This window comes from Rosa chinensis, chromosome 4 (genome assembly GCF_002994745.2).
Source record: "Rosa chinensis cultivar Old Blush chromosome 4, RchiOBHm-V2, whole genome shotgun sequence".
In the NCBI taxonomy this organism is placed as follows: Eukaryota; Viridiplantae; Streptophyta; class Magnoliopsida; order Rosales; family Rosaceae; genus Rosa; species Rosa chinensis.
In genome coordinates this window covers 144268-167350 of record NC_037091.1, presented here as the reverse complement: position 1 = coordinate 167350, position 23083 = coordinate 144268, and the positions used below count along the sequence as shown (strand labels likewise).

At 37.7% G+C, this 23083-nt stretch overlaps 2 protein-coding genes across 4 annotated transcripts; both read left to right on the top strand.

The window, feature by feature from the left end:
- The first annotated feature begins 8187 nt into the window (after window positions 1-8187).
- LOC121052672 lies at window positions 8188-11889 on the top strand. Its single transcript, XM_040518083.1, has 4 exons — window positions 8188-8355; window positions 8758-10543; window positions 10611-11693; window positions 11860-11889. The coding sequence occupies exons 2-4, from the start codon at window positions 9002-9004 to the stop codon at window positions 11887-11889; spliced, it is 2655 nt and encodes an 884-aa protein (XP_040374017.1). The 5' UTR covers window positions 8188-8355; window positions 8758-9001.
- A 726-nt stretch (window positions 11890-12615) lies between these two features.
- On the top strand, window positions 12616-23035 carry LOC112196289 (probable starch synthase 4, chloroplastic/amyloplastic). 3 transcript variants are annotated; one of them, XM_024336603.2, is made up of 15 exons: window positions 12617-12977; window positions 13529-14050; window positions 14706-14804; window positions 14926-14978; window positions 15716-15773; window positions 16202-16284; window positions 17061-17138; window positions 17445-17524; window positions 18817-18998; window positions 19598-19672; window positions 20601-20641; window positions 20932-21037; window positions 21313-21395; window positions 21753-21826; window positions 22539-23035. In XM_024336603.2, the coding sequence occupies exons 1-15, from the start codon at window positions 12804-12806 to the stop codon at window positions 22646-22648; spliced, it is 1818 nt and encodes a 605-aa protein (XP_024192371.1). In that variant the 5' UTR covers window positions 12617-12803; the 3' UTR covers window positions 22649-23035. The 3 variants fall into 3 exon arrangements, with proteins under 3 accessions (XP_024192372.1, XP_024192371.1, XP_040373639.1); XM_040517705.1 differs by lacking the exon at window positions 12617-12977 and adding an exon at window positions 12993-13343; XM_024336604.2 differs by lacking the exon at window positions 19598-19672 and having other exon boundaries at window positions 12616-12977.
- Window positions 23036-23083: the final 48 nt, after the last annotated feature.

The following is a 23083-nucleotide window of genomic DNA, read 5'->3' as shown; positions in this document are numbered from 1 at the left end:
GCAGTCTTGAACTGAATACAAAGACGAAGCCGATTGAAGATGAGAGACGGCGGTCTTGGACTGAAGACGAAGCCGATCGAAGATGAAGAACGACGTCTACTATTACCAATAGTAGAGAACGACGTCGTCTAACCCAAATAACTGGGTTTTAAGCAAACTGTCTTCCTCGGATTGAGAGAAGAATAAAAGGAAAAAAAGAGACAAAGTCCTTTTCGGATCTTTGCTCTGATACCAAGTCAAATAAGACAAGTTATGGAGAATGAATTTTCTGATATAATATTACACCCATTCTGTGGTGTATATATATAGGTTACAATCGTACTACAACTATTGTGTACAACCGTACTACACAACATATACAAGGTAAGTAGTTACAACAATATATTCCCTTGTAGTCTATTCCTAATAGGGAACGATGACTCACACTAACACACTGTATCTTCAAAAAATCTATACTCACACTCCAACAATACACCTTGTCTTTTTGGATTACAGGGAGCCTGTCAGTTGACAGTTTAGTAGCTTTAGAATAGCCTGAAACCTTGATTGTATAGAACGCAAAGTTGTTCTGCTCTCCTTTGATCTGAACTTTAGGCATTCTTGTATCTTCATGATCTATTCCTACACAGTAAACTTCTAAAGGCTAACCCCTGTTTTCTTTTATTATAGATATGAAAGCTCCCAACTTATAAGTGGGTACTTTTACTTCTCATTATTTTAAGACAAGATTTAGTCATGTATAACCAAAATAGACTACAAGTGGAAATCAAAAAACATAAACCGCTTTCAACAGAAACAACAACACACTAGCATGGTAAGCTGATGGGAACAAGTTAGTTAAGTTGGCTAAAACTAATTCACGTAAAATGTGAAGAATTCTGTACCGATGAAATTCTTAAAAATGGCACTTTCATTTCTACCACATACCTTAAACCGAGCATGCAAAGTGAGTAAAATATCATTCAAGAGCGTGGCTGGTCAAGCTGGATCAGAAAGCTCTGATGCAATTATAGATTCTAGTTGATCAAACAAATCATGCGGACTTTGCATCCAGATCAATGCCTTAATAAGCATTGCTCGAACATAAACACACTCGCATGCCACAGTTGTCAGCACAACTTCCATTAATGAAGCTAACTAACTAGACTATTCTCCTCCCTCTTGGAGCTCAAGCACGTGGAGGAGCATTGCTCATGGAGCCTCTCTTCTAAGGCAAGGTCTTATATGGAGAATTGGGGATGGCATGACTGTAAAGTTTTGGACTGATCATTGGCTGGGTACATTTCCTCTCATTGATGTAGCTTTGCCTGGTTATTTGGCTAACATTGATGAATGATGATACTGTAAGTATCTTTTGGAACAACAATGGATGGGACATTGATAAATTACAAATTTGTTCGCCTGAGACATTTATTCAACAGATCTTGAGCATTCCTCCTGGGTTTGAGGGGTGTGGCCCTGATATTCAAATATGGGGATATACTTCTAATGGTCGCTTTACTGTTAAATCGGCTTACAATAGCCTTTTTGATATGTCTGAGCCCAATCTTTTCAAGTGGAATTTCATCTAGTATCTTAATATCTCCCCCAAACTGAAAACTTTTCTATGGTCTGTTGTTCATGGGAAAATTCTCACAAATGTCCAAAGGGTTAAAAGAAACTTTTCTGGTGATGATAAATGTCATACTTGTGCCCTCATGCCCGAGACTCTTCTTCACCTTTTCAGGGATTGTCCGAAAGCCATGGCTGTTTGGAGAACTTTCAATTGGCCTACTGCTATGAAACACACTTTTAACCTTGATTGGATTGGATGGCTTGCTGCAAATCTCCACTATAATGTTAGTTACTCCAATAATATTCAGTGGTGTAGTATCTTTGTCTTCATTTGTTGGTATTTGTGGAAATGGTGAAATAAGGATATTTTTTATGTTGGTTTTCATAGACCCTATAATACCTCTCACATCAGTCTGAATGCTACGATTGAGTGGTCTCATGCTCAATCTAAACTTAGCTTGGTGGATCAATATTGTTTCAACATGTTTTCTTGGACCATGCCTGATGATGGTTATGTGAAACTTAATGTGGATGGCACAAGAGCTGGTCAATCAAGACAAATTGGTGCTGGTAGAGTACTACGTGACCATAATGGTGATTGGCTTTCAGGTTTTATGATTAATGTTGGTAAAGGACAGGTCCTTATTGCTGAGGCTTGGGGCTTGCTTTCTGGCTTGAAACTTGCTACTGATTTACAGGTTAATAAGATTGAAATTGAATCTGACTCTGCCATTCTCATCAAACTCATTGTTGAAGGCTGTGAAGTTCCCATCCTCTTGGAAGCATTCTGAATAGTTGCAAGTCTCTACTTAATGGTTTTGAAGATGTGAAGATTAAGCATATTTTTAGAGAAAGCAATATGACAGCAGATGTCATGGCTAAGAGCAGCCTCTCTCATGATCCTGGGATTGTTAAATAACAATAATCAATAATCACTCGCATTAATGGCGAGGAGACGGGCATGTTGCAGAGACGTTATTCCACACGCTAGCCCAATACATGTTGGCCACGTGTCGGGCACCGTCAGATGAAGAATCTAGCCAAAGCAACAATCGAAAAGGCAGGTAACAAATCGTGAAAAGCGAGACAGTCTCCGCTAAGCACAACACCGCTAGCGGAACTTCTCCCTTTTCATCTTGCAAGTGAGACAGTCTCCGCTAAGTGCAACACTGCTAGCGGAACTTCTCCCTATCGTCCATCAGGCAGAATAATCTCCGCTGACCTCAACACCACTCGTCAAGTTCACAGAGATTGCCGTGACGCTTCTAATAGCTCTCAATGGGCGGAGGGATGTCCGCCAATGGCGCTTCCCGAGGCAACGCCTCACTCTGACGATGACAGCAACGCAGGGTTGTAGTCAAGCAATGTCCCTCCGGGACAAGTAAGGGGACATGTCAATAGTGTTCGACAGCCCTGATCAGGCACGTTGACACCCGACACTAGGGTACTAAAGATTGGGCTCGCTACCCAACACCCTCTGCTCCGCGCAGCTTCCCCTCAACAAACAATGTACCGGCCAAAACGGAGGTATATCTTAGCCGGGGAGTGGGGGACTCCCTGGGGGGCCTAGCAAAGGCCCACCCGAAGGGGTATAGAGCGTTTGCTCAGTAAATTCATGGTTGATAATGCACTGACGCTAATTATGCTTTTGTAAGTCTAGCTGAAGTAACGCTTCAACCGCTAGGCAACTCCCCAACCAAGATTGCTCTCCTTGACTGGGGACTTGGGGGACTTGTACTTACACGTACTTACATGAGCATTTGCCAAGCAATATGACAGCAGATGCCATGGCTAAGAGCAGCCTCTCTCATGATCCTGGGATTGTTAAATAACAATACTCCCCCCCCCCTCAAGCTTCAAGTGCTTTTATGGATGATATTTGTGGAGTTATGAGGAGCAGAAGATCGAAAGTTAGCCTCTATGGCTAGTGTTTCTTTTTACTTTAGGCCCTTTAGGCCTCGTTGTAACCAAAAAAAAAAAAGTAGGCCTGAGAACGAATGCATGCACCTATTGAGTAAGTAATGTGGGCTTCAGGTGTGTGTGAGGTCTTTTCACTCCCACAGAACGGTCAGTCTCCTGATCACTCAGGGCCTCTGTACATGGGTTGTTAATAGGGCCTGGGCTTGGAGGATGGAGGCTACCTCTCCCCTTAGACCTTTAGGCTATGTTTGTTACATGGGACTGGACTGGATTGGAGTAACTTATGTAAGAAAATAAGACTCATCCCACGTTTGGCACACATGAGGACTCAATTAAATGAGATTAGAGAGTCCCCGCATCAGCTCCCGACCTTCTTACATAGAACCCCCAAATCTCATCGGACTGTGGAAGCACGGGCTTCAACAACGCATTAGTCTCTCCTTCCCTTTCGCGCGCTTCAGCCTCGTCTTTCCTTCTCTTTCGCGCTTCAGCCTCGTCTCTCCACTCTCGATCACGCATCATCCTCCTTGAACTTGTTCAATTTCTTTTCTCTATCATGCTCCTTTTGCTTTGATTCTGATTCCCTCTTCCCTTCGACCCTGTCTAGCTTCTTCTTCTCATGTATCTACTGTGATTTGTTAAATTAAAGACTATGGATTGATTTTCTATTAACAATTGTTTATGGGTTGTAACAATTGGTGTCTGGGTAGCTTGATTTGCTAAGAAATGATCAATTTCAAGATTGGGTTTTTTTTTTCTTTTAACAATGTCTGTGTTTTTATCTTCTTCTTTGGTTGGTGTTTTCATTGATTTTGGATGTTGATCAATTCTGGGTTTTTTTTCTTTCTTTTAACAACGTCTGTGTTTTTATCTTCTTCTTCTTTGGTTGTTTGTTTTCATTGATTTTGGATGTTGATCAATTCTGGGTCAAGTAACTGTAACTGGTCACGTAACTGACCATGTAATTGACTATGTCACTGACCAAGTAACTGTAACTGGTCACGTAACTGACCATGTCACTGACCAAGAAACTGTAACTGGTCACGTAAGGAATACAATTTCTGGATTTGTCTTCAGCTTTCTCATTCCAATTTGCTTTTCTTCTCACAAACTCATAAAATCGTTCATGTCTCTACAAATTACCAACTTTTAGTCCAATACACAAACAAACATAGGATAAGACTATTTTGACTATTCTGCTCTTTAGTCCTAAGCAGTACCAAACATGGGTCAGGTATTAACATAGCATATCCCAAGTTAGAAGAGTCCTAGACATTTCAAGGTGGGGAATAATAGTCTCACATAACAAACACCACCTTATTGTTCCAAAAAGTAGGTTTTAAGTTTCTCCGAAACTGCCGAAATTTCCGTCGAAATTTCCGTAAATTTGAAGTACTGAAACGAAATTCATATGCTATATCATTTCCGTCAGGAGTTTCCCGAAATTTACCGAAATTTTCCGTACATTTCCGCGAAATTCTAAATTTCCGAAATATCTACACACAGAAAATATATTTAAAAATTCAAACCAAAATTTTGTCCGAAATTTCTCTGAAATTTCTGTTAAATTCGTATTTCACAGTTTTCGACTTTTAGCTGACAAAATATGAAATTTTGATTTTTTTTTTTTTTTCAATCCTCCTTCATAACACAGAAGCTCTCTTTCTATCATCCACCATATAATTATTAATTAACAAGGTATGTTGAAGGCTTTACAGTTCTTTTTACTAGTATTTTCTTAGTGCGTGGGAGGATGGAGGAAGTATCTTGGTTTCTATGGCTTTTTGACCACCATGACCATAATGATGTCTTTTAACTTTTTCGTAGGCTTAGAGTTCAGTTTTCTCACAACAAAGTTTGAATGAGGCCATAGTACCTCTTTGCTTTTATCTGCTACCAAAGCACTCATGCTCCAAGTCTCCAACCACATCATGATTCTATTTGCAATCATGGCTGGATACACCCAAAAACCCATCAAGTCATGTTTGTTCACACTTCACACAGTACTTCACAATAATTCTAAATCTACCTATATGGCTATATTTATCTGACAGGGTCCGCCCCGGATTCCACCCTGGAATCCGAAGTGGCCCCGCGGGACCCATCTTTAAAGAAGGTTTACCAAAAATTTCGGCATAACCTCCCTTAAAAATGGGTAACCCAAAACCTGTAGAATTTCAATTTCACTTCTAAACAACCCTCCCAAAAACTCCTGGAGCCACCCTGCTCCCAAAACCGCACAACTTCACAATTTAGAGTACCAAATTATCCAAATAACTCAAATTACAACCAAGTCATAGGTTACAATATTAGTACAAAATACTCAAGGTTATCAGAGCAATCTAGAACCAAAAGAAATAACGATACACAAAGTAGGTTAGCAAGTAACCTACGAGGGATGGATGACAGCGGTGGTGCTAAGCCTCAACTCCTAAAGCCGAACAGCTACACTGCGAACTGGGCATTTGAAACCGAAGGGCCCAGGGGAAAGTACAAGAAAAACGTTAGCGTGAGTGGACAAAAATAAACAATTTCAATTAAAAGGGATTTTATACTTTCCCACATTTATTTCTCTAAAAACTTCCGATGCATGCAATGATTAATGACAAATAAACAAGAGGAGTTCCACTCGTGAAAACCGACTAGCCCCGCTAGTCACATACGATTTAAAAGAAAAAGTTGGAACTCCGATACTTACGGAAAATAAGACCAGCCCCGCTGGTTAAACAAAAATCGAGCTAGCCCCGCTAGCTAAGTAGTAAAGTGAGTAGGGGAAGGCGATAGCCATACGAATGAGCCTCCCAGGCTTGGGTGATAGCCTCCCAGGCTAAAAATACTCCCATGACTCCCGTAATATACCCTTACGCCACTAAGTGTAGCGATAGGATACCGGGCTACAGAATTACTGTCACAAAGACAGTAACCTGCGCCACAAAGGCGGAGGGCTACGGTGATCCCATCACCGCACCACAAAGGCGGAAAATCAATGCTAGCAATGATAAGTCACCCAAAGTATGGCAAAAGAAAATCCGAAAACCATATAAATCCATAAAACTTCCCCAATTCTCGTAAATGAATTTCCAAAGACGTGTCCCACACGCCAAGATAATCTCATCTTCAAAATAGATAGGATATAAATAAGTATAAAGATTAACTTCATCGAATCTCATAGAAATCTCAAATTGCCGAATATAAGTATAATATAAATAGTATAAATCCGGAAATCACATCGGAAATAAATAAATAAAAGAAGATAAGCGTAATCCAATGACGTGACCCCGCACGCCATAAAATCTCCAAGTAAATCAATTAACCAAAACCGTTTCCGAAAATAACCGTATGCTCAAGAAGGTAAATGGATAAAAAAAATAATCAACTCGGAAGCAAATAAATATATATGCATGCATCAATCTTTAAAAATAAAAGTCCACTCACGATATACGGCTAACGTGGTATCCAAGCGTAAGGATCCTCGTCGAGCGATAGGTCGGTAACACGTCCTGTACACAATTATAATCCGTAAACAACAATTTGATAACTATTTACGATAATCAATAATTAATCTCAAAACCCATAACCTCAACTTCTCCAATCCTCTTCCACACCCAATCAAACTTCACCAATCCTTACCAAACTTCACCATTAATATCCATCCGTCGATTAATGTATTCCATATCGGAACAAGGGAAATCCGAAGGTCGGATTCCCACAATTCAACAACCGAAACTCCCAAACTTCGGAAATTCATAATCCATGTCAAACTTCTCCCAAACTTAACCAAAATCACATAATTAACCTCTACAACAATTATACAATTTAAAGGGCTAAAACTGAAATTAAAACACTGCCCACACACGCCTCCACGCGCCGCCACAGTGGCAGCGCGTGGGCCCTACGCGCCGGCGGCCACTACCTCCGATGGCCACCATATTTTGACAGTAGCACCTACTCAACACACTGATCGATTCTCTCAACTACAACACAACCCAATTTTACCTCGAAGTGGTCGAATCAAGCCGGTGAAAATTTTCCAGAAAAGCTCAAGAACCCTAGAAATGGAAAATTGTCAATTTGACATCTACACTGCAAATTGGATTGAACTACCTTAGGGGAAATGATCACCATCAAAAACCGAACCTTCGATGCTAACCTGGTGGCTGGAGGTGGCTGGAAATCGGCGAAACCCCAAAACTGCAACCGGAGCAAACCTTGCTTCGATCCGAGCTTTTCCGGCCAAATCGTCAAAAACTAAGGGCACCAGCGTGACCAGGGGGAGGAGGCGACCCTGTGGTGGCCGGCTTTCTGCCGGGTGATGGCCGGACGGCGGCCAATCGAAGGGAAGAAGGATTTCCCGATGAAGAAAGAGGGGAAAATCGGGGGAGAGGAGAGAGAGGTGGGTTTCCGATTTTGGAAACCTACCACAGTAATTTTCCTTATATATATAATTTTCTTACCATGAACAGTAACTTTCTTAAATCACTCATAACTTTCGCACACGAACTCCGATTTTTACGTACCACATATGCACGCGCTCGGTTTAACGTCCTCTACAACTTTCATGAAGGAAATTTTCTCAAATTTTGACCCGAACGAAAAGTCAACTTTTAGGGCCACTAAACATACTGAAACGATAGTAAAAGTGAAAATAAAAGTCGTTTACCGTCCAAATGACTAGCAAACGGGTAATTGAGATACGGGACGTTACATTATCACTCTCTCGTCTCTCCTATAACTTCTGATCACTAAATTCACAAAGCAAGCCGTAAACAAAATAGAGAAAGCAAAGACTGTGAAGAATTGGAAGAGATGCGAGCTGGAGCAGAGAAAAAGAGTTGAAGACTCAATACAATAACAAGCTTGGTTGATTTTAAGCTCTACAAGGTATGTTGAAATTTATATATATTGTTGGTTGCATGATTTATATATACGAAAAGGTAATTATATTTTAAATTGTTCCCTTGTTATGAGATTTATTATTTATGAAAATGTCTAATAATCATGTTTTTGTAATTTATGAAACTATTTAGTATCACTCAGTAGATAAAATATTGTAGTCAGCACTCAATAGATAATTTAATGGATGTAGGAAGTTAGAAACAATCAAAGATATTAATCTTATTTAGTGCCTACCTATATTCCATACATAAATTGTCAAGATGTGTTCTTCAATTAGTTTCAATAGGTAACTACAATATGAATACAAATTAAGATAATAATTTTAAACGTAATGAGAACACTTTAGTAGAAATAATTTGTTCATAAATTTTAGTTTGTTTTTTGTAGTTGTCTAGTTTTTTACATAATGGCAAGTTCTGACCCTGTGGGGAGCAAAAAAGACCCAACTTGGAATTATGCTTTTCCATATCAAGGCCAAACTAAAGGTACAGTATGCAAGTTTTGTAATACGGTCATAAAGAGTGGTGGTATCACTTGATTTAAGTTCCACTTGACTGGATTAGATCCTGCCAAGAATACACGAGTTTGTGATAAGGTGCCACCAGAAGTTCAAAAATTAGTAAAAGAATGGATGAGGAGAAAATGTACTGCAAAATATCAAAAGGATTCAATAATCCGTGATACTCGAGAAGAATTGCGATCAGGGTTATCACAACAATTGAACTCTGAAGATGAAGATGAAGGTTTTGTAGGTCAGCATGATGTAGATCCCCGTGATTATAAAGCTGCTATGAGAGCATCAAGACAATCAGAATGGGAAAGGGAGCAAGGTATAAGTAGAGGTGTTTCAGGGCCTGGAGGGACAAGTCGAAGCCAACCAAAATTTGATAGATCAAAAAGTGTACGACAAGAGCATGAAGACCAACCTCAAGCTTCATTCCCACAGTCACTTTATAAATCCAATGCTGCAAAACAAAAGAGCATCATTGACTCCATGTCAATGGGAAGCCTCAAGGAGAAGCTTGGTCAAGTATGTGGGAAGTTTTTCATATATACCAATGTCCCTGCGTACAAAGCGGAATCTCATGAGTACAAAAACATGATAATTGGAGCACAAGAGTGTCCAAATGTTCCTCCGCCAAGTTCGTTTCAGATAATGAACAAATATTTGGCCATGGAACATAAGGAAATAACTGAATATATAAATAGCCAAAGAAAAATGTGGAAAACATATGGCTGCACCATAATGGCTGATGGGTGGTCCGGTCCAACAAGAATGCAAGTTATCAACTTCATGGTTTACTGTAAGGGTAAGACTGTGTTTTTGAAGTCTGTCAATGCATCAAGTGATATAAGGGATCACAAATACATTGCCAAGCTATTTAAAGATGTCATTGATGAAGTGGGGAAGGAGAATGTGGTTCAAATATGTACCGATAATGGCTCAGCATTTGTGAAGGCTGGTAAAACATTATCGGAACGTTATAACTTCTATTGGACTCCATGTGCTGCACACTGCATCGACTTAATGTTTGAAGATATTGGTAAAAAGAAAAAGGTAAGTGATGTGATTACTATTGCTAGACTCGTGACTGTATATATCTACAATCACGGATGGGTGCTTGCTCTTATGAGAAAAATATGTAATGGTGATTTGATTCGACCAGGACCAACACGGTTTGCCACTAATTACATTTCTCTTCAAAGCCTTTTCCAAAAGAAGGCTGGACTTAAACAATTGTTTACTTGTGATGACTGGGTTACTAGCAAATATAGTCGAAGCAAGGAGGGAAGACGTATAGAGGAACTCGTTCTTGAAAACATGTTTTGGGACAATGTGCAAGCAGTGATTTCTATTTACGAGCCATTATACGGTGTTCTTCGAATAGTTGACACAGAGGTTAACCCGACAATGCCAATGCTGTATGATTTATTTAAGAAGGTGAGAATAAAGCTAGAAGAAGTCAGGAATACAGTTTGGGTCAGAAAAATCATCAACGATAGATGGTTTAAGCAATTGTGTCATCCATTACATGCAGCAGCTTATTATTTGAATCCAATGTTCCAGTATAGTGAAGGAATTGGTGATGATCCAGAGCTACTAGACGCCCTTCACTCAGTTTTTGCAAAGTTAGACCCAAACTCCATAGGCATCGCACAATTCGGAAATGAGGTAAATTTTCTATATTTGATTAATTGTTATTTTCATTTACGAACATTCATAATTCTTTCTCATGCAGATTATAAGCTTTAGATACTCATCATACGGATTTGGAAGACCAGCTGCCATTGCTGCAAGGAAAGCAATGACTTCATATGAATGGTGGAACATGTATGGGGGTGATGCACCTACACTTCGTAAATTGGCAATGAAGATCCTATCTCAAACCACATCATCTTCTGCTTGCGAGCGAAATTGGAGCACATTTGCTCTTATCCATACGAAGCAAAGAAATCGTCTGGCACATAACAAACTCGAGCAAATTGTGTATTGTTATTACAACATGAAGCTACAATTGCGAGATGCAAAAGCCGCTGCAGATAGAGTTGCGGAGACCAGTTATTTAGACCTATTCAATATAGCTGCAGATATAGGTGCGGAGGAAACTGCTGATCCAATATACCATTGGGTTCGACCTTTACATTTAGATGATGCAGCAGGAAATCCAGATCCAAATATAGCAACTCATGCTCGTGGAATGGGAATTGATGTGGATGAGGTAATGAAGAAAGAAGTAACAGATCATTCTGATGAAAGTGATGGAAGTGGTTATAAATTATCAAGAGGCACTAGTGAAAAATCAATTGATGATCATAATGATGATGATGATGATGATGATGGTGATGATGGTAATACTGGTGGTGGTAGCAGATATCATGCCTATGGTGGTAGTACACGTGATAACTCGTGTGACAATAGTAGTTATGACGACACTAATCGTGAGGCGAATTATGGAAATGACAGGGGGAGTGACAAATCATGGCACTACAACCAATATAGTAGTGATGATCATACTACTTATCCTGATGCAAATCGTGAATACAATTCTAGAGCTAGGGATACACAAGGAAGACGCGATAGCCATTTGTCTCTAAATGAGTTTGAATCACTTTCTTCAAGTCTTGGCTCAATGGACATAGGAACTCAATATAGTGATAACCCTAACCCATTCCATTCTCATTATCCTCATCATGAAATGAGTTCTACCTCAGAAAGTACTTACGGAATTGGATCAAGCTCACAAGGTGGAAGCACATATGGCCTTTTTGATCATTCTTCGTCCCAAATGTCGCATGCTTCATACAATGAAACACCATATTGGGTAATTCCACAATTTCCGATATATGGATTGCATGTGGGAAGAGATCAACACACATACATTACCCATGTGATGAAGTACCAAAATCATTTCCAAAATTCATGTACTTGGGAGCAGTATTGTATGATACTAAATGGGAGCAGTATTGTATGATACTAAATTGGAGCAGTTCAACCACATGGATCGAACCACATCGTAGTAGCTCTTATTACTAATACTTTATATTGCTTTTGTTGTACTCTTGTTTATTTTGATTCACGGGGTTTTGGTATTATGTCCCCCCCCCCCCCCCCGGTTATATTTTTCTAATATTTATTAGTGAAAAAGGCGTGATGGCCAAGCCTCCCACTGGGTTCCAGCCATAAAAAAAAAAGTAAATCACATTCACATTATCAATATACATAACATTTATAATTACATATAGAATTATAGATAGTGTTTAGCAACTTACTACAGTTTTAGTTAATTACTCGTCGTCTCGTCCATATTAAATATCACAATTCTATTATTTATGTATAATTTAGAGAGTTTACATTGTAAATAGGTTTATTATAGGTTAGTTAGTCTATGTAAAAGTTTCAATCAAAAATATCATTTTATACATGCAATTAATGTGATTTCTTTATTTTTAACCGAAATTTCCACCGAAATCGAAACTTTCTCCGAAATTTCCTTTAATTTGAAGTACCGAAATCGAAAACGAAACCGAAATTTGAAACCTTTCCAAAAACCGATCCTTGGATCGGCGGTCATAACATTAGTCACCGCTTTAACAACTCCCTAATCCAAAGTCCAAACAGATGATTGGACAAAGTCCACGAGTCGTAAGATGACTGGGCACCTCAGAGAAGAGAAGGTGTCTCACTCCACTCTGCCGCATATACTCCTATGCTATGCTGTGGTGTATAGTATAACTGCAGCCAATTTGCTACGCAAACAAACAAATGAGATTAGTTGATTATTGTCCTTTCCGAGAGAAACAAGCAAATGAGATTACTTTCTTTTTTTCCTTGTGGACTGTGACTGATGTTTCTACTTGCTGTCTTCTGAGTTACAGTGTTGGATTCAGAAAGTAAGACTAGTGTGTGTGTGTGTGTGTGTGTGTAGTAAATTATGAGAGTGGTGATGGAGTGTGCAATTCCGGGAAAGTTGCTTTGTGCTTCAACTTCAGGACTCTGGAATCCGAGGAAGGTAGTGTTGAGCAGAAGAAACACGGGACTGAGTGCCCACAACAACTTGTGCTCCTCTAAATTCAAGATTAAAGCTCAGACCCATCACACATCACAGGTATTGCTGTTTCCCAACTGACTGATGCAAATTTGCATCTCATTTTATGATCCTGTCCTGATCGATTATCACAGGATTGCTACCCACCCCCTCTTCTGATACCTTCTGCTGTAAACATATGTCAAGTTTTAGTCTCGGAAAAGTCGTTGCGAGTGATGATCAAGTGTAGGCTTCATGTTATGCAATCTAGCCTTCTTAATATTAAACGAAACGAAGTATTTGTTGTAAAGATCAAAAATTCAAGACATGCTACCTTTTTATGTATTGGGTGGAGCACCGTAGTCTTACTTGCATATAATTTCAAGCTATGATTCAATCTCTGTCTCCGTACTCCTCTGTGGACCACTGAAACTTAAAAAGCTCAAGGTAATTTAGAATCGGAATTACTGCATAGATAACTGTAACCCATATACTATATTTTGAAGATTTCTCTCAATTTCTAAAAACATGATCATGAATATGACTGAAACCATAATCCTTTCAATTTTCAAGATTTGTCTTTTCAACTTTTAATCACTATTAACTAGTAATAATACCACTCCTACTTGCAGGTCGGCATTGCAAAGCCAACAAATTTGACTGATTCTGATATTCAGGGATTTGTTTGGCCTTCTCCAACAGATGAAATCCCATTTTGGAAGAAGGAGTTCCCTTCTTGGGATGCAAACTTGGAACTTCCCTCTGAACAAACCAAGGATTCCAAACTCATGCACATTGTTCATGTTACAGCTGAAATGGCACCAATAGCAAAAGTTGGTGGTCTTGGTGATGTTGTAACTGGACTTGCTCGAGCATGTTTATCACGTGGCCACACAGTGCATATAATGCTTCCTTTCTATGAATGTATCCAGAAACATCAAATCAATGACTTGACGTTAATCACAACATATAACTCTTATCATGATGGAAACTGGATCCCCACTAATGCATATCATGGGGTAGTTTCAGGAATCCCAGTTATATTTCTTGAACCATCCTGTCAGTTCTTTAAGGGACGTCAGGTGTATGGGGGTTCATACAATGAGCTGGAGGCATATATGTTCTTTAGTCGTGCTTGCCTTGAATGGATGCAGGTTTAGGACTAGTGACTTCTCTATTTTTCTTATATTCTTTTTCCCAAGGAATTATCTATAGTTGAACTCAAACAGTTAAACTTTTTCTTATTAATCATTTGCATGCATTTAATTTAAAAGGTCTGTTTGTTCCACAGGTAGGCATCTTGAATTTGTGTTCTAAAATGATAAATATGTATACACACACACACACATATAATGAAAGTGAAGAACTGCTTGATTCATTGTTCCATGAATGACTTGAATATTTGTAGTATTTACCCTTTGCAGGAAAATATGTTGAACTTAAGTAAATTGTATAAAGAGCTCAATTTTGTTAATAATAATTTAAATGAAGTAGTTCCTCAGCTGTTCTACAGTTATTTGTAGCATTATACCCTCGTTAGAATTCATATAAATTATTCATATTTTTTGAAAGGGGACTTTTTCTTCAGTATTGTGTTTAGTTCTCTTCATTGATAAACTTCAGCTTGTCCTAAAATGAAAGTTCATTTCAAACTGTTATCTTACATATAATTTTTTCTTCTAATTTATGACAAGATAATATGCATTATAGATAAACTTCAGCTTGTCCTAAAATGAAAGTTCATTTCAAATTGTTATCTTACATATTTTTTTCTTCCAATTTATGACAAGATAACATGCTTCATAGCAGGTGACTGGAACACAACCTGATATCATTCATGTCCATGAGTGGCAGGCTGGTGCTTTACCCATACTTTATTGGGACATGTATCATCATCTTTCACTTAAGGTACTTCCTTCTCTTATTGCTACTGTTCCCGCTTCACGTTTTCTAACAGATAACAATGCTGTATAGTTATTTAAGTTTGCATATAATATTTGATTTCCCCATGTGTGATCCTAATTTGTAGAACCCGAGAATAGTATTGACAATCCATAACATGGAGCACTATGGTGAATGTAGGTAAGCAAACGTTAGTTCTTATGGCAAAGATAAATATATGGTCGTTCAATTGCATTTTTCTGGCTACTTTTTGTCTCCTTTTACTTATTTCTGCTTCTTTCTCTTGATTTAATCAATCTTCTTTCGTGGAATTTCTTTTCACATGACTGAAAATTGTTTTTGTGAGACAGATCTTATTTGCTGTTTTATGCATCATCACCATTCTTATTTTGTTGTATCTTGTTTTAGATTAGTTCATAGTCTATTCATGGGACAACTTGTCCCCTGTATTGCAATTTTTTTCTCTTTTCAATGAAATTATGCTTCTTTTATTGTTTTCTAGAGGTCTATTTAGGGTTTGTTTTCTATTGCTAAAGTGGGTTTATAGATGTTTGTTCATGTCCTACTATGTTCAAATCCCAGTAAGTTTTCTTTTAATTTAATCATGGATCAAAAAGTTATTACTTTTAGCATACATTCTTGCATTACTTGTGCAACTATGCTTCTTTCAAAAAACTTTGTACATTATGATTTCATTTTTGATTTTTGATATTTTAAGTGCTTACCCAAGCCAACAGGAGTTTAGAACTCATCAGCTAACCACCAAATGCATGTTTTACTTGCTGTATTCTTAAACTAAAGTGACATTTTGTGATCCATTAAAGTTCTTTTAAGTATTTTTTTTCTCTGATCAAAGAAGTTCTTTTAAGTTGGGCAAAACCTCTTCATAGACTTTTTTTTTTTTTTTTGTGTGGCAGACAAGAGCAACTTAGCATGTGTGGTCTTGATGGATCCCTCTATGCAACCTTTGACAAGGTGAGGTTTATGTGTCAGAGTGATTTTTGTGTGTATGTGTATTGTGAAATGTTAATGGATTTTTGCTACATGGGGTCTCAGCATAATGTTATGTTTATGGGATTCATTATTTGGGCTAATAAATATCCAAGGTTTTTTTTTTTTCAGAAGGCAGATTATATCTTTTGAATTTCCAAAAAAAAAATAAATGAGCTTCAATGATCACCTATCTATTACTTTCCGGAAAAAGTGCAAGTAGTATTTCTTGTTGTGAAGAAGACCTTTACTATGCTAAAAGCTTAGCAAACTGAAATCGTCCTTGCAGTCTTTGTGTTTTGGTTGTATTATTCTGGTGAAGTACCCTAGAAATAATTCCCAGTTGAATTTGAAATTATTCTCTTTAACAGCTAAAAGTTACCATGCTTCTCACACCTACCAATATGGTTTAGGCAGTTGATGATCGAACTGTTGGTCACAATCCCGAACGGTTAAGCTTATTGAAAGGTGGAATTGTCTACAGCAATGCAGTAGTGTAAGTGGCCTCACTCATTTTTTTTATTTGCAAATTGTTTGCATGATGTTCCTTTATTCGTTTATTGATTGGCTTCTGTGCACAAATGATATCATAGCCACCTAAGTAATGCACAATTTCTTTGCATTTTATTTACTTCCTTGAGAGAGAGAGAGAGAGTATTTCGAACTTTGGACCACTGCAACCAAACCTTTGATAAGCTTAAGATATAAGGGATTACACAAACAATCTTGTGTCTGCTGACACCAGCAAGAATTAAGCGGATGTCATGTAGATGTCACCACACACGTGATGCCCTGAAGTCACCGCACGCGTGAAGCTAATGGGCTCTGATACCTTGGTGAAGCTTGAGGAAGAGATAGAAGAAGAAACAACTATAAAAACCTTCTATAGTGCTATGTTACACACTTACACCCATCTCTCAAAAATTATAATAAATCTTGACTGCTTCTTCAGACTCAGAGAATGATATGCATTTCCATTGATCAGAATATCTCAACTTTATTGAAGTAACTGTTGGTAATAGGATGTCCCATAATTCACAGTAACTTATTGGAATTTGAAATCCAAAACCAGTAGTGCTTGTAGTTGAAACAGTCCTGCTCACTTGACATACAGCAGTTATCAACTTACTACAGCTTCCTGAAATGCATTTAGCATACATGTGATGGCATGAGTGCATACCCACCCACATTGACATACACAAGCTCCACACCACACCCCCCCCCCCCCCCGGTATCTCTTTTGACAATACATGGTTCTTCTTTCATTTTCAGCACAGTTTCTCCAACATATCTCAAAGAGACACTCTGCTCTGGATGGCTTTCAAGTACTTTGATGAGAAATCGTGATAAGTAAGTTCCTTAACTGTGATAATTAACACATATTCTGTAAACACTAATAACTTATTTCCGTGCAACTTGTTCATTATAAACACTAACGCCTACCTCTGATGCGATTGAAATCCAGTTAAGGCATATAACTCGGTTCATCTTACTGATATGACTTTGTATGAATTTGTTCAAATTACATTTCCTTCTCAGGAAAGTCTTTTGCTATTTGCACGTCATAGGTCTATATTCAGCTTAATCTTTAGTTTCTGATAAGATAAACCCTTTATTGTCGTCAATGCATCTGTTGACCTTATAGTAATGCTACAGGTACTTTGGTATAGTAAATGGAATAGACACTACGATGTGGAACCCTTCTACTGATGTTTTCTTGCCTTCGAAATTCAATGGTAACTTCCATGAGGCAGTTTATATTAAAGTTTCAATTTGATCTTTATATTTAAAAATCTTTTGGTACCATTTGCTGTCTTCAATTTCTCGAAATACTTCTGCACGTAATGCTAAATTTAAATAATACAATAACTCTATGTGACTATTAAGTTTAGGGAAAGTTGTTTCTTTCTGTTGATACGATGCAGTTGGTCACTTGGTCTCACTATTTGTAGCAAGTCCTCTGTCAGAAGTGAGGAAAAGGAATGCGCTTTCCCTACCCTATAAGAAGAAAAAGGGATCACTTCCACAAATACTTGCAGCCTTCTCTGTGGATGATACTAGTATTAGGTTTCTTCATGGATGCGTACCCAGTTAAGGTCACACCAAGTAAAACTTAGTTCTGTGTCATTGTAGTCTTCCCTCTTAGTTGATCCGTCATTGTTAATCACTTTCGAAAGTCAACATTTTGGGTGGAGTTGTGCATGCTGGTATTTGTATTGTTTATCTCTGTAACTCATCTAATGAGTGCATTAGATATAGAATATATATCTGCTATATCTTCATATGATAAATTCCAGAGCAGGAAGCTGTGTGTTGTCTGCAAAAGTGCAATGTGTAAGATGGATCAGTACTTTGATATTAAGTTAGAGCAATCTGAAGTGTGGTTTTAAATCTTTGGAATCTGCATTTTCTATAAAGAAAAGGAAGAAAAATCTGAGTGAGAAAGAGGAGCTGGATCCTATTCGTTGAACAGTACACTAACTCCTATCCTTACCAGTTACCACAGCCAAATATTCCTTTCTTTTTTTCTCTCTCTCTCTCTCTCTCTCTCTCTCTCTCTCTCTATTTTGGTGAATAAAACAACATTTTATTGAAAAAACAAAACAGAAACAAGAAACAAGAGCCATGGACAGGAAAGTCACAGCTACCTACAGGAAGCAAAACATAACCCAAGACTACAAGAGGGATAGCCTATGACAGAGATAGACCCTAGACCAACATAGCAAATATTCCATTTGTTTGGCTGATTGAATCAGCTTCAGTTGAGTAAATGATCATGATATCCGCCAACTGTTCTGGATTTTGATTACAGACAGATGCATGAATTACTTGCAATTCAAGTAACTTAACAAACAAAAGTATCGCTGTTTAGGAGTGGGAAGCGTGGCAGGGTGTTGGATGGGTGTGATCGAGTCCAATTGTTGACCTTACTGTACACTAGTGTGTAGGGTCCCATGTAATGTATGGAACCACTCTTTTCCAGGGCACAATAGATTATGTTCCTTATCCTTTCTTTTGTTTCTTGCAGTTAAAAACTCTGAGGGCAAGAAGTTATGCAAATACTATGTTCAAAGGGGACTTGGTTTGGCCTCAGGCGACCACGTGACAGATACTACTCTCAAGGTGCCTTTGGTTGTCTGTATTACTCGCTTAGTTGCACAAAAGGGTCTTCATTTGATTACTCATGCAATCAAGCAAGTTGAAGAACTAGTAAGTTTGTTACTGCCTGACATATATATTTTGTACTCCTAAGTTAGTGTGCGGTTAGTGGCAGTGTTGGTTCATGCGATGTACCATGTGTTTGTCCGTGCATGGTGTATGCTTGTGTTCCTTTGTTATACATGGCATAATGTTCTACTGCGTGACATTGACAAGGTGAAATCCTCTTTTAAATACGTTGATACTTGAAAGTAACATGACTGATACTTCACTAAATTGGCCCAATACGAGATTACAAGGTATACATATTTCTACAGCAAGGATCATACCCTAAATTAAAACATGATAAACCTGATAAAGGATACTAATAAAATAAAATAATAATATCATGGTTTCAAATTGTATGATCTGTGTCATATATGTGTGACACTGAGACCGCAGGAAAGCAATATGTTTCATAATTATTTGCTTACATTGAAACCAAAAGGTGTCGCCATTTTTTGAACCAATTATTTATCCATGAGAAAAGTTTTGGCAATTACTATCTTATCTTTTCCACAATTTTGCTTTACATTCTAATATCTTTGGGAAGTATTCGGCATGTGATTTGATGAGTTTCTTTTTCCTCTACATGTTGGACTAAATTTTAGGGTGGACAGATGGTTGTACTAGGAAAAGCCCCGGATCACCGGGTAGAAAGAGAATTTGAAGACCTTGCAGATTCGGTATTGGATTTAAGATTTATGATTTTTGGTTTATGCTAGGATTGAGGATACAATATGTAAACAACGCTTTATGCTTGTATATCAACTTCATGTCTATATTATTGTCAGTGTCTGTGTCTGTATTTTCCTTTTGTGTTTCTTGTCTCTTATTTCCCTCGTCACTTCTCTCTTTCCTCAACCGTGACTCTATGACTTGGTTTGTAATTCATGTAGATGTTTCTGAAAATAAATAAAAGAGTGCAAGCTACTGTAGAGGTGCTTAGTTATAAACCAAACTATTGGGTTAGTGCCAAACCGCTCCCTTTGGCCTGTTCCAAAGAAAAGCAAGAAAGTTAAGCTTATGCCCTATGATTCTGTTAGGAACCAGAGGTCTCCTATGCAGCTTCAATGTCCCATAATCAGTATGATACTACTGTATTTTAACAGAGTCAGTCCTTGCTTTATCTACTTTTAGTCTACAAAATATTTGTAAAAGAGAAAGATAAACTGTCTTGATCGAGAATCAGAAAAGGGGATCTGTATTTTGTCACAACTTATATAGCGACTTACGCGTCTCAACGCAATTGTCTGACCCCAACCCATACTCTTTTTATTTAGCTACTGGATGTATTTGCTAAATATATTTCTTTTTTTCACTCTTTCTTCATCTTATAGTTTTTGTGCCCCATATCTTCATTTTCTAATCAACACCGAACGAACCAAATGTGGTACCTCTTTTAATCAAATTCCTTGATTCTTTCTTCTTCTTATATAAACAAATGATACAAACACAAATGACCGAAACAAGAACAAAAGGACATTCATTATTTCATGAGATAGTTTAGTTGAAGATCAGTGATTGTTAACATATGTATGTATAGTTTTCTTTTCCCTATTATTTGAATCAAAGCAAGCGACAGACATTAACATTTTGGTACTCCTTTTGTAGCTTAACCAAGGTCCTAGCATTCGGATTTTATTGATGTATAGGTAATCAATCTTGAACCACTTACAATTGATACCAAATTCATAATCTACAACCCATTTTACTTTGGACTGTGTTTAAAAATTAGTTTGATATATTCTGACTGTTGGAACTAATTGTCTTGGGAGGATTGGATACCTTTCCTTACAGTAGCTTGAGTGGCTATCCTATACTAAATTTTCTGTCCATTGTTATAAATTTCCATGTATATAACTTTGCTGTCCATTGTTCCGAAAAGCATACAGTGCATGTTTCTGCTTACAAACTTTTGTTTATTTGTTACATTTGTATGCAGTGAGGAGCTATCCCACTTACTTTATGCTGCTGCAGACATTGTTCTAGTTCCTTCCATGTATGAGCCTTGTGGACTGGCCCAAATGATTGGCATGCGTTATGGGGCAGTATGTAGTTCTTGCTATACATATGACTATCAAATTTCTTGTAGGAGAGCAAAGCTATATGGAAATTATTGTTGCATAAAAAATCACCAGCAATCATCTACATATGCCCATTACTTGCTAGTTTAAGTTGCTACACTATTTCATCTATGCATTGTTTTTTCCTTCTATACATTGTGTATGTTATGATATAATTACTTATATTTCCAGTAGATATACAGTTTGGTAGAGAACTTTTAAAGTTATGTGGTCATATTTTGTTAAATTGATGTTTTCAGGTCCCAGTAGTTAGAAAGACTGGCGGTCTTGCAGATACAGTCTTTGACATGGATGATGAGTCAAACCATGAGATGGCAAATGGGTAACTTTAATTCTTTCTGCAACATTTGAAAATTAAAGTTTTTGTATCAACCATCAGCTTCACCTATTGGCTCAAGAATCAAATTCCCCGTGGGAGGGGGGGAAGCTTTTTAGTGCTAACTAAGGGCCATTGCATGTTTTCTCAGCTTACCTCTCTCTCTCTCTCTCTCTCTCTCTCTCTCTCTCTCTCTCTCTCTCTCACACACACACACACACACGCACAAAGTTCACTTTGAAGTAACCTTTTAATCACTAGCTATTGTCATTCAAAGCTACTGCCTATGAAATGGGGTTGACCTTAGTTTGTAACGCGCCTTCTCAATGAATTGATAAGTACATGGCTATTTGTCTTTGTTAGGTTTGTTTTTGAAGGAATGGACGAAGCTTCCCTGAATTGTGCTCTAGATCGTGCATTTGCTTGCTATAGAAACAGTAAGTTCTGCTTGTAATAGATTGTTGACTGTTCTTTCTCTTTGCTCTCTCTTTTCTGTGCGTGTATGTGTGCCCTTCTCCTCACTTCTGGCGGCTGCTTTCCATAGAAATGAAAAACTTCAGAGCTGTAGTTAAGCAATTCCTTTACATAAATGTCCGGTACTTAGATGTATTTCTGCTAAATGGAAGTTATTAAATATGAACTAAACGGTGTATTTAAAATTTCATAGTCCTTGAGATTTTATTAGCTGGGAATCTTTTTATTATTCCTCAACGTTTTGATTTGGCAGTCAAAAATTCCTTGCATGTAATTCTGTTTCATTTATAAATATGATTGAACTATTTACCCTAGTAAATTTCTTGGTTGTTGAATTTCCGAATTCCATTACTGTAATCTTCAGCTTGCAATTCTTAAAAAAAAAAAAAAAATATGTAAAGAAAAGCTTACAAACAATGCTTGATTGCAAACCATTTTGGGAACAAATCTGAAACCAAAAGGAAAAAAGAAAAAGAGCTCAGCATCTGTTATTTCAGAAACATAGAGCTACGATGAGAAATATTTTTTTTTTCTTTAGAGAAGAAGAGGCCTTAAAGAGTTCAAACATTGATTTGATTTTGCTCAAATTTCTCAGAATCTCAGTTAAATTTTTTTTTTTTTTTTCCTTGCCTTTGTTTCTTGTTTAGTTAGTTAATACTTCAATTGCTGTTGCAGAGCCAGGAGAATGGAATTGCATTGTTAAGAAGGTAATGAAGATGGATAATAGCTGGAACAACACAGCTCGCAAGTACATTGAGATTTATGAATCAGTTACAGCATCATGATGACAAGTTGCTGAGAGAAAATTTCAAATGCATGTTTAGCTACAGAAGCTTCATTGCCGAATCCTTCATGTTCTTAAGCTTTATGGGGTGAACCCAGCTCATGATGCCATCAGAATCAAATCCTTCACGTTCTTCGGCTCAATGGGGTGAACTCAGCTTCATAGTGCCGTAAAGACTGGGTATAGAGGACAGATCAATGAACTTTATAACCAATTATGTTGCACTTGTAACTTTGTAAGTTTAACTTGCATATCTAGATGTACACCAGTTGGTCTTGTATATTGGAGAAAAAGTTCCACAATATGACAACTCAGCAGATACTGTCCAACTAAAACAATTGTCCAGGTTCCGAGTTCCAGTTGCAAATAGTGTTCTTATAAGAGTCAATTATGGCCAACCCACAAATTTGAATTATAGAAACTTGGTTGTGAGAAC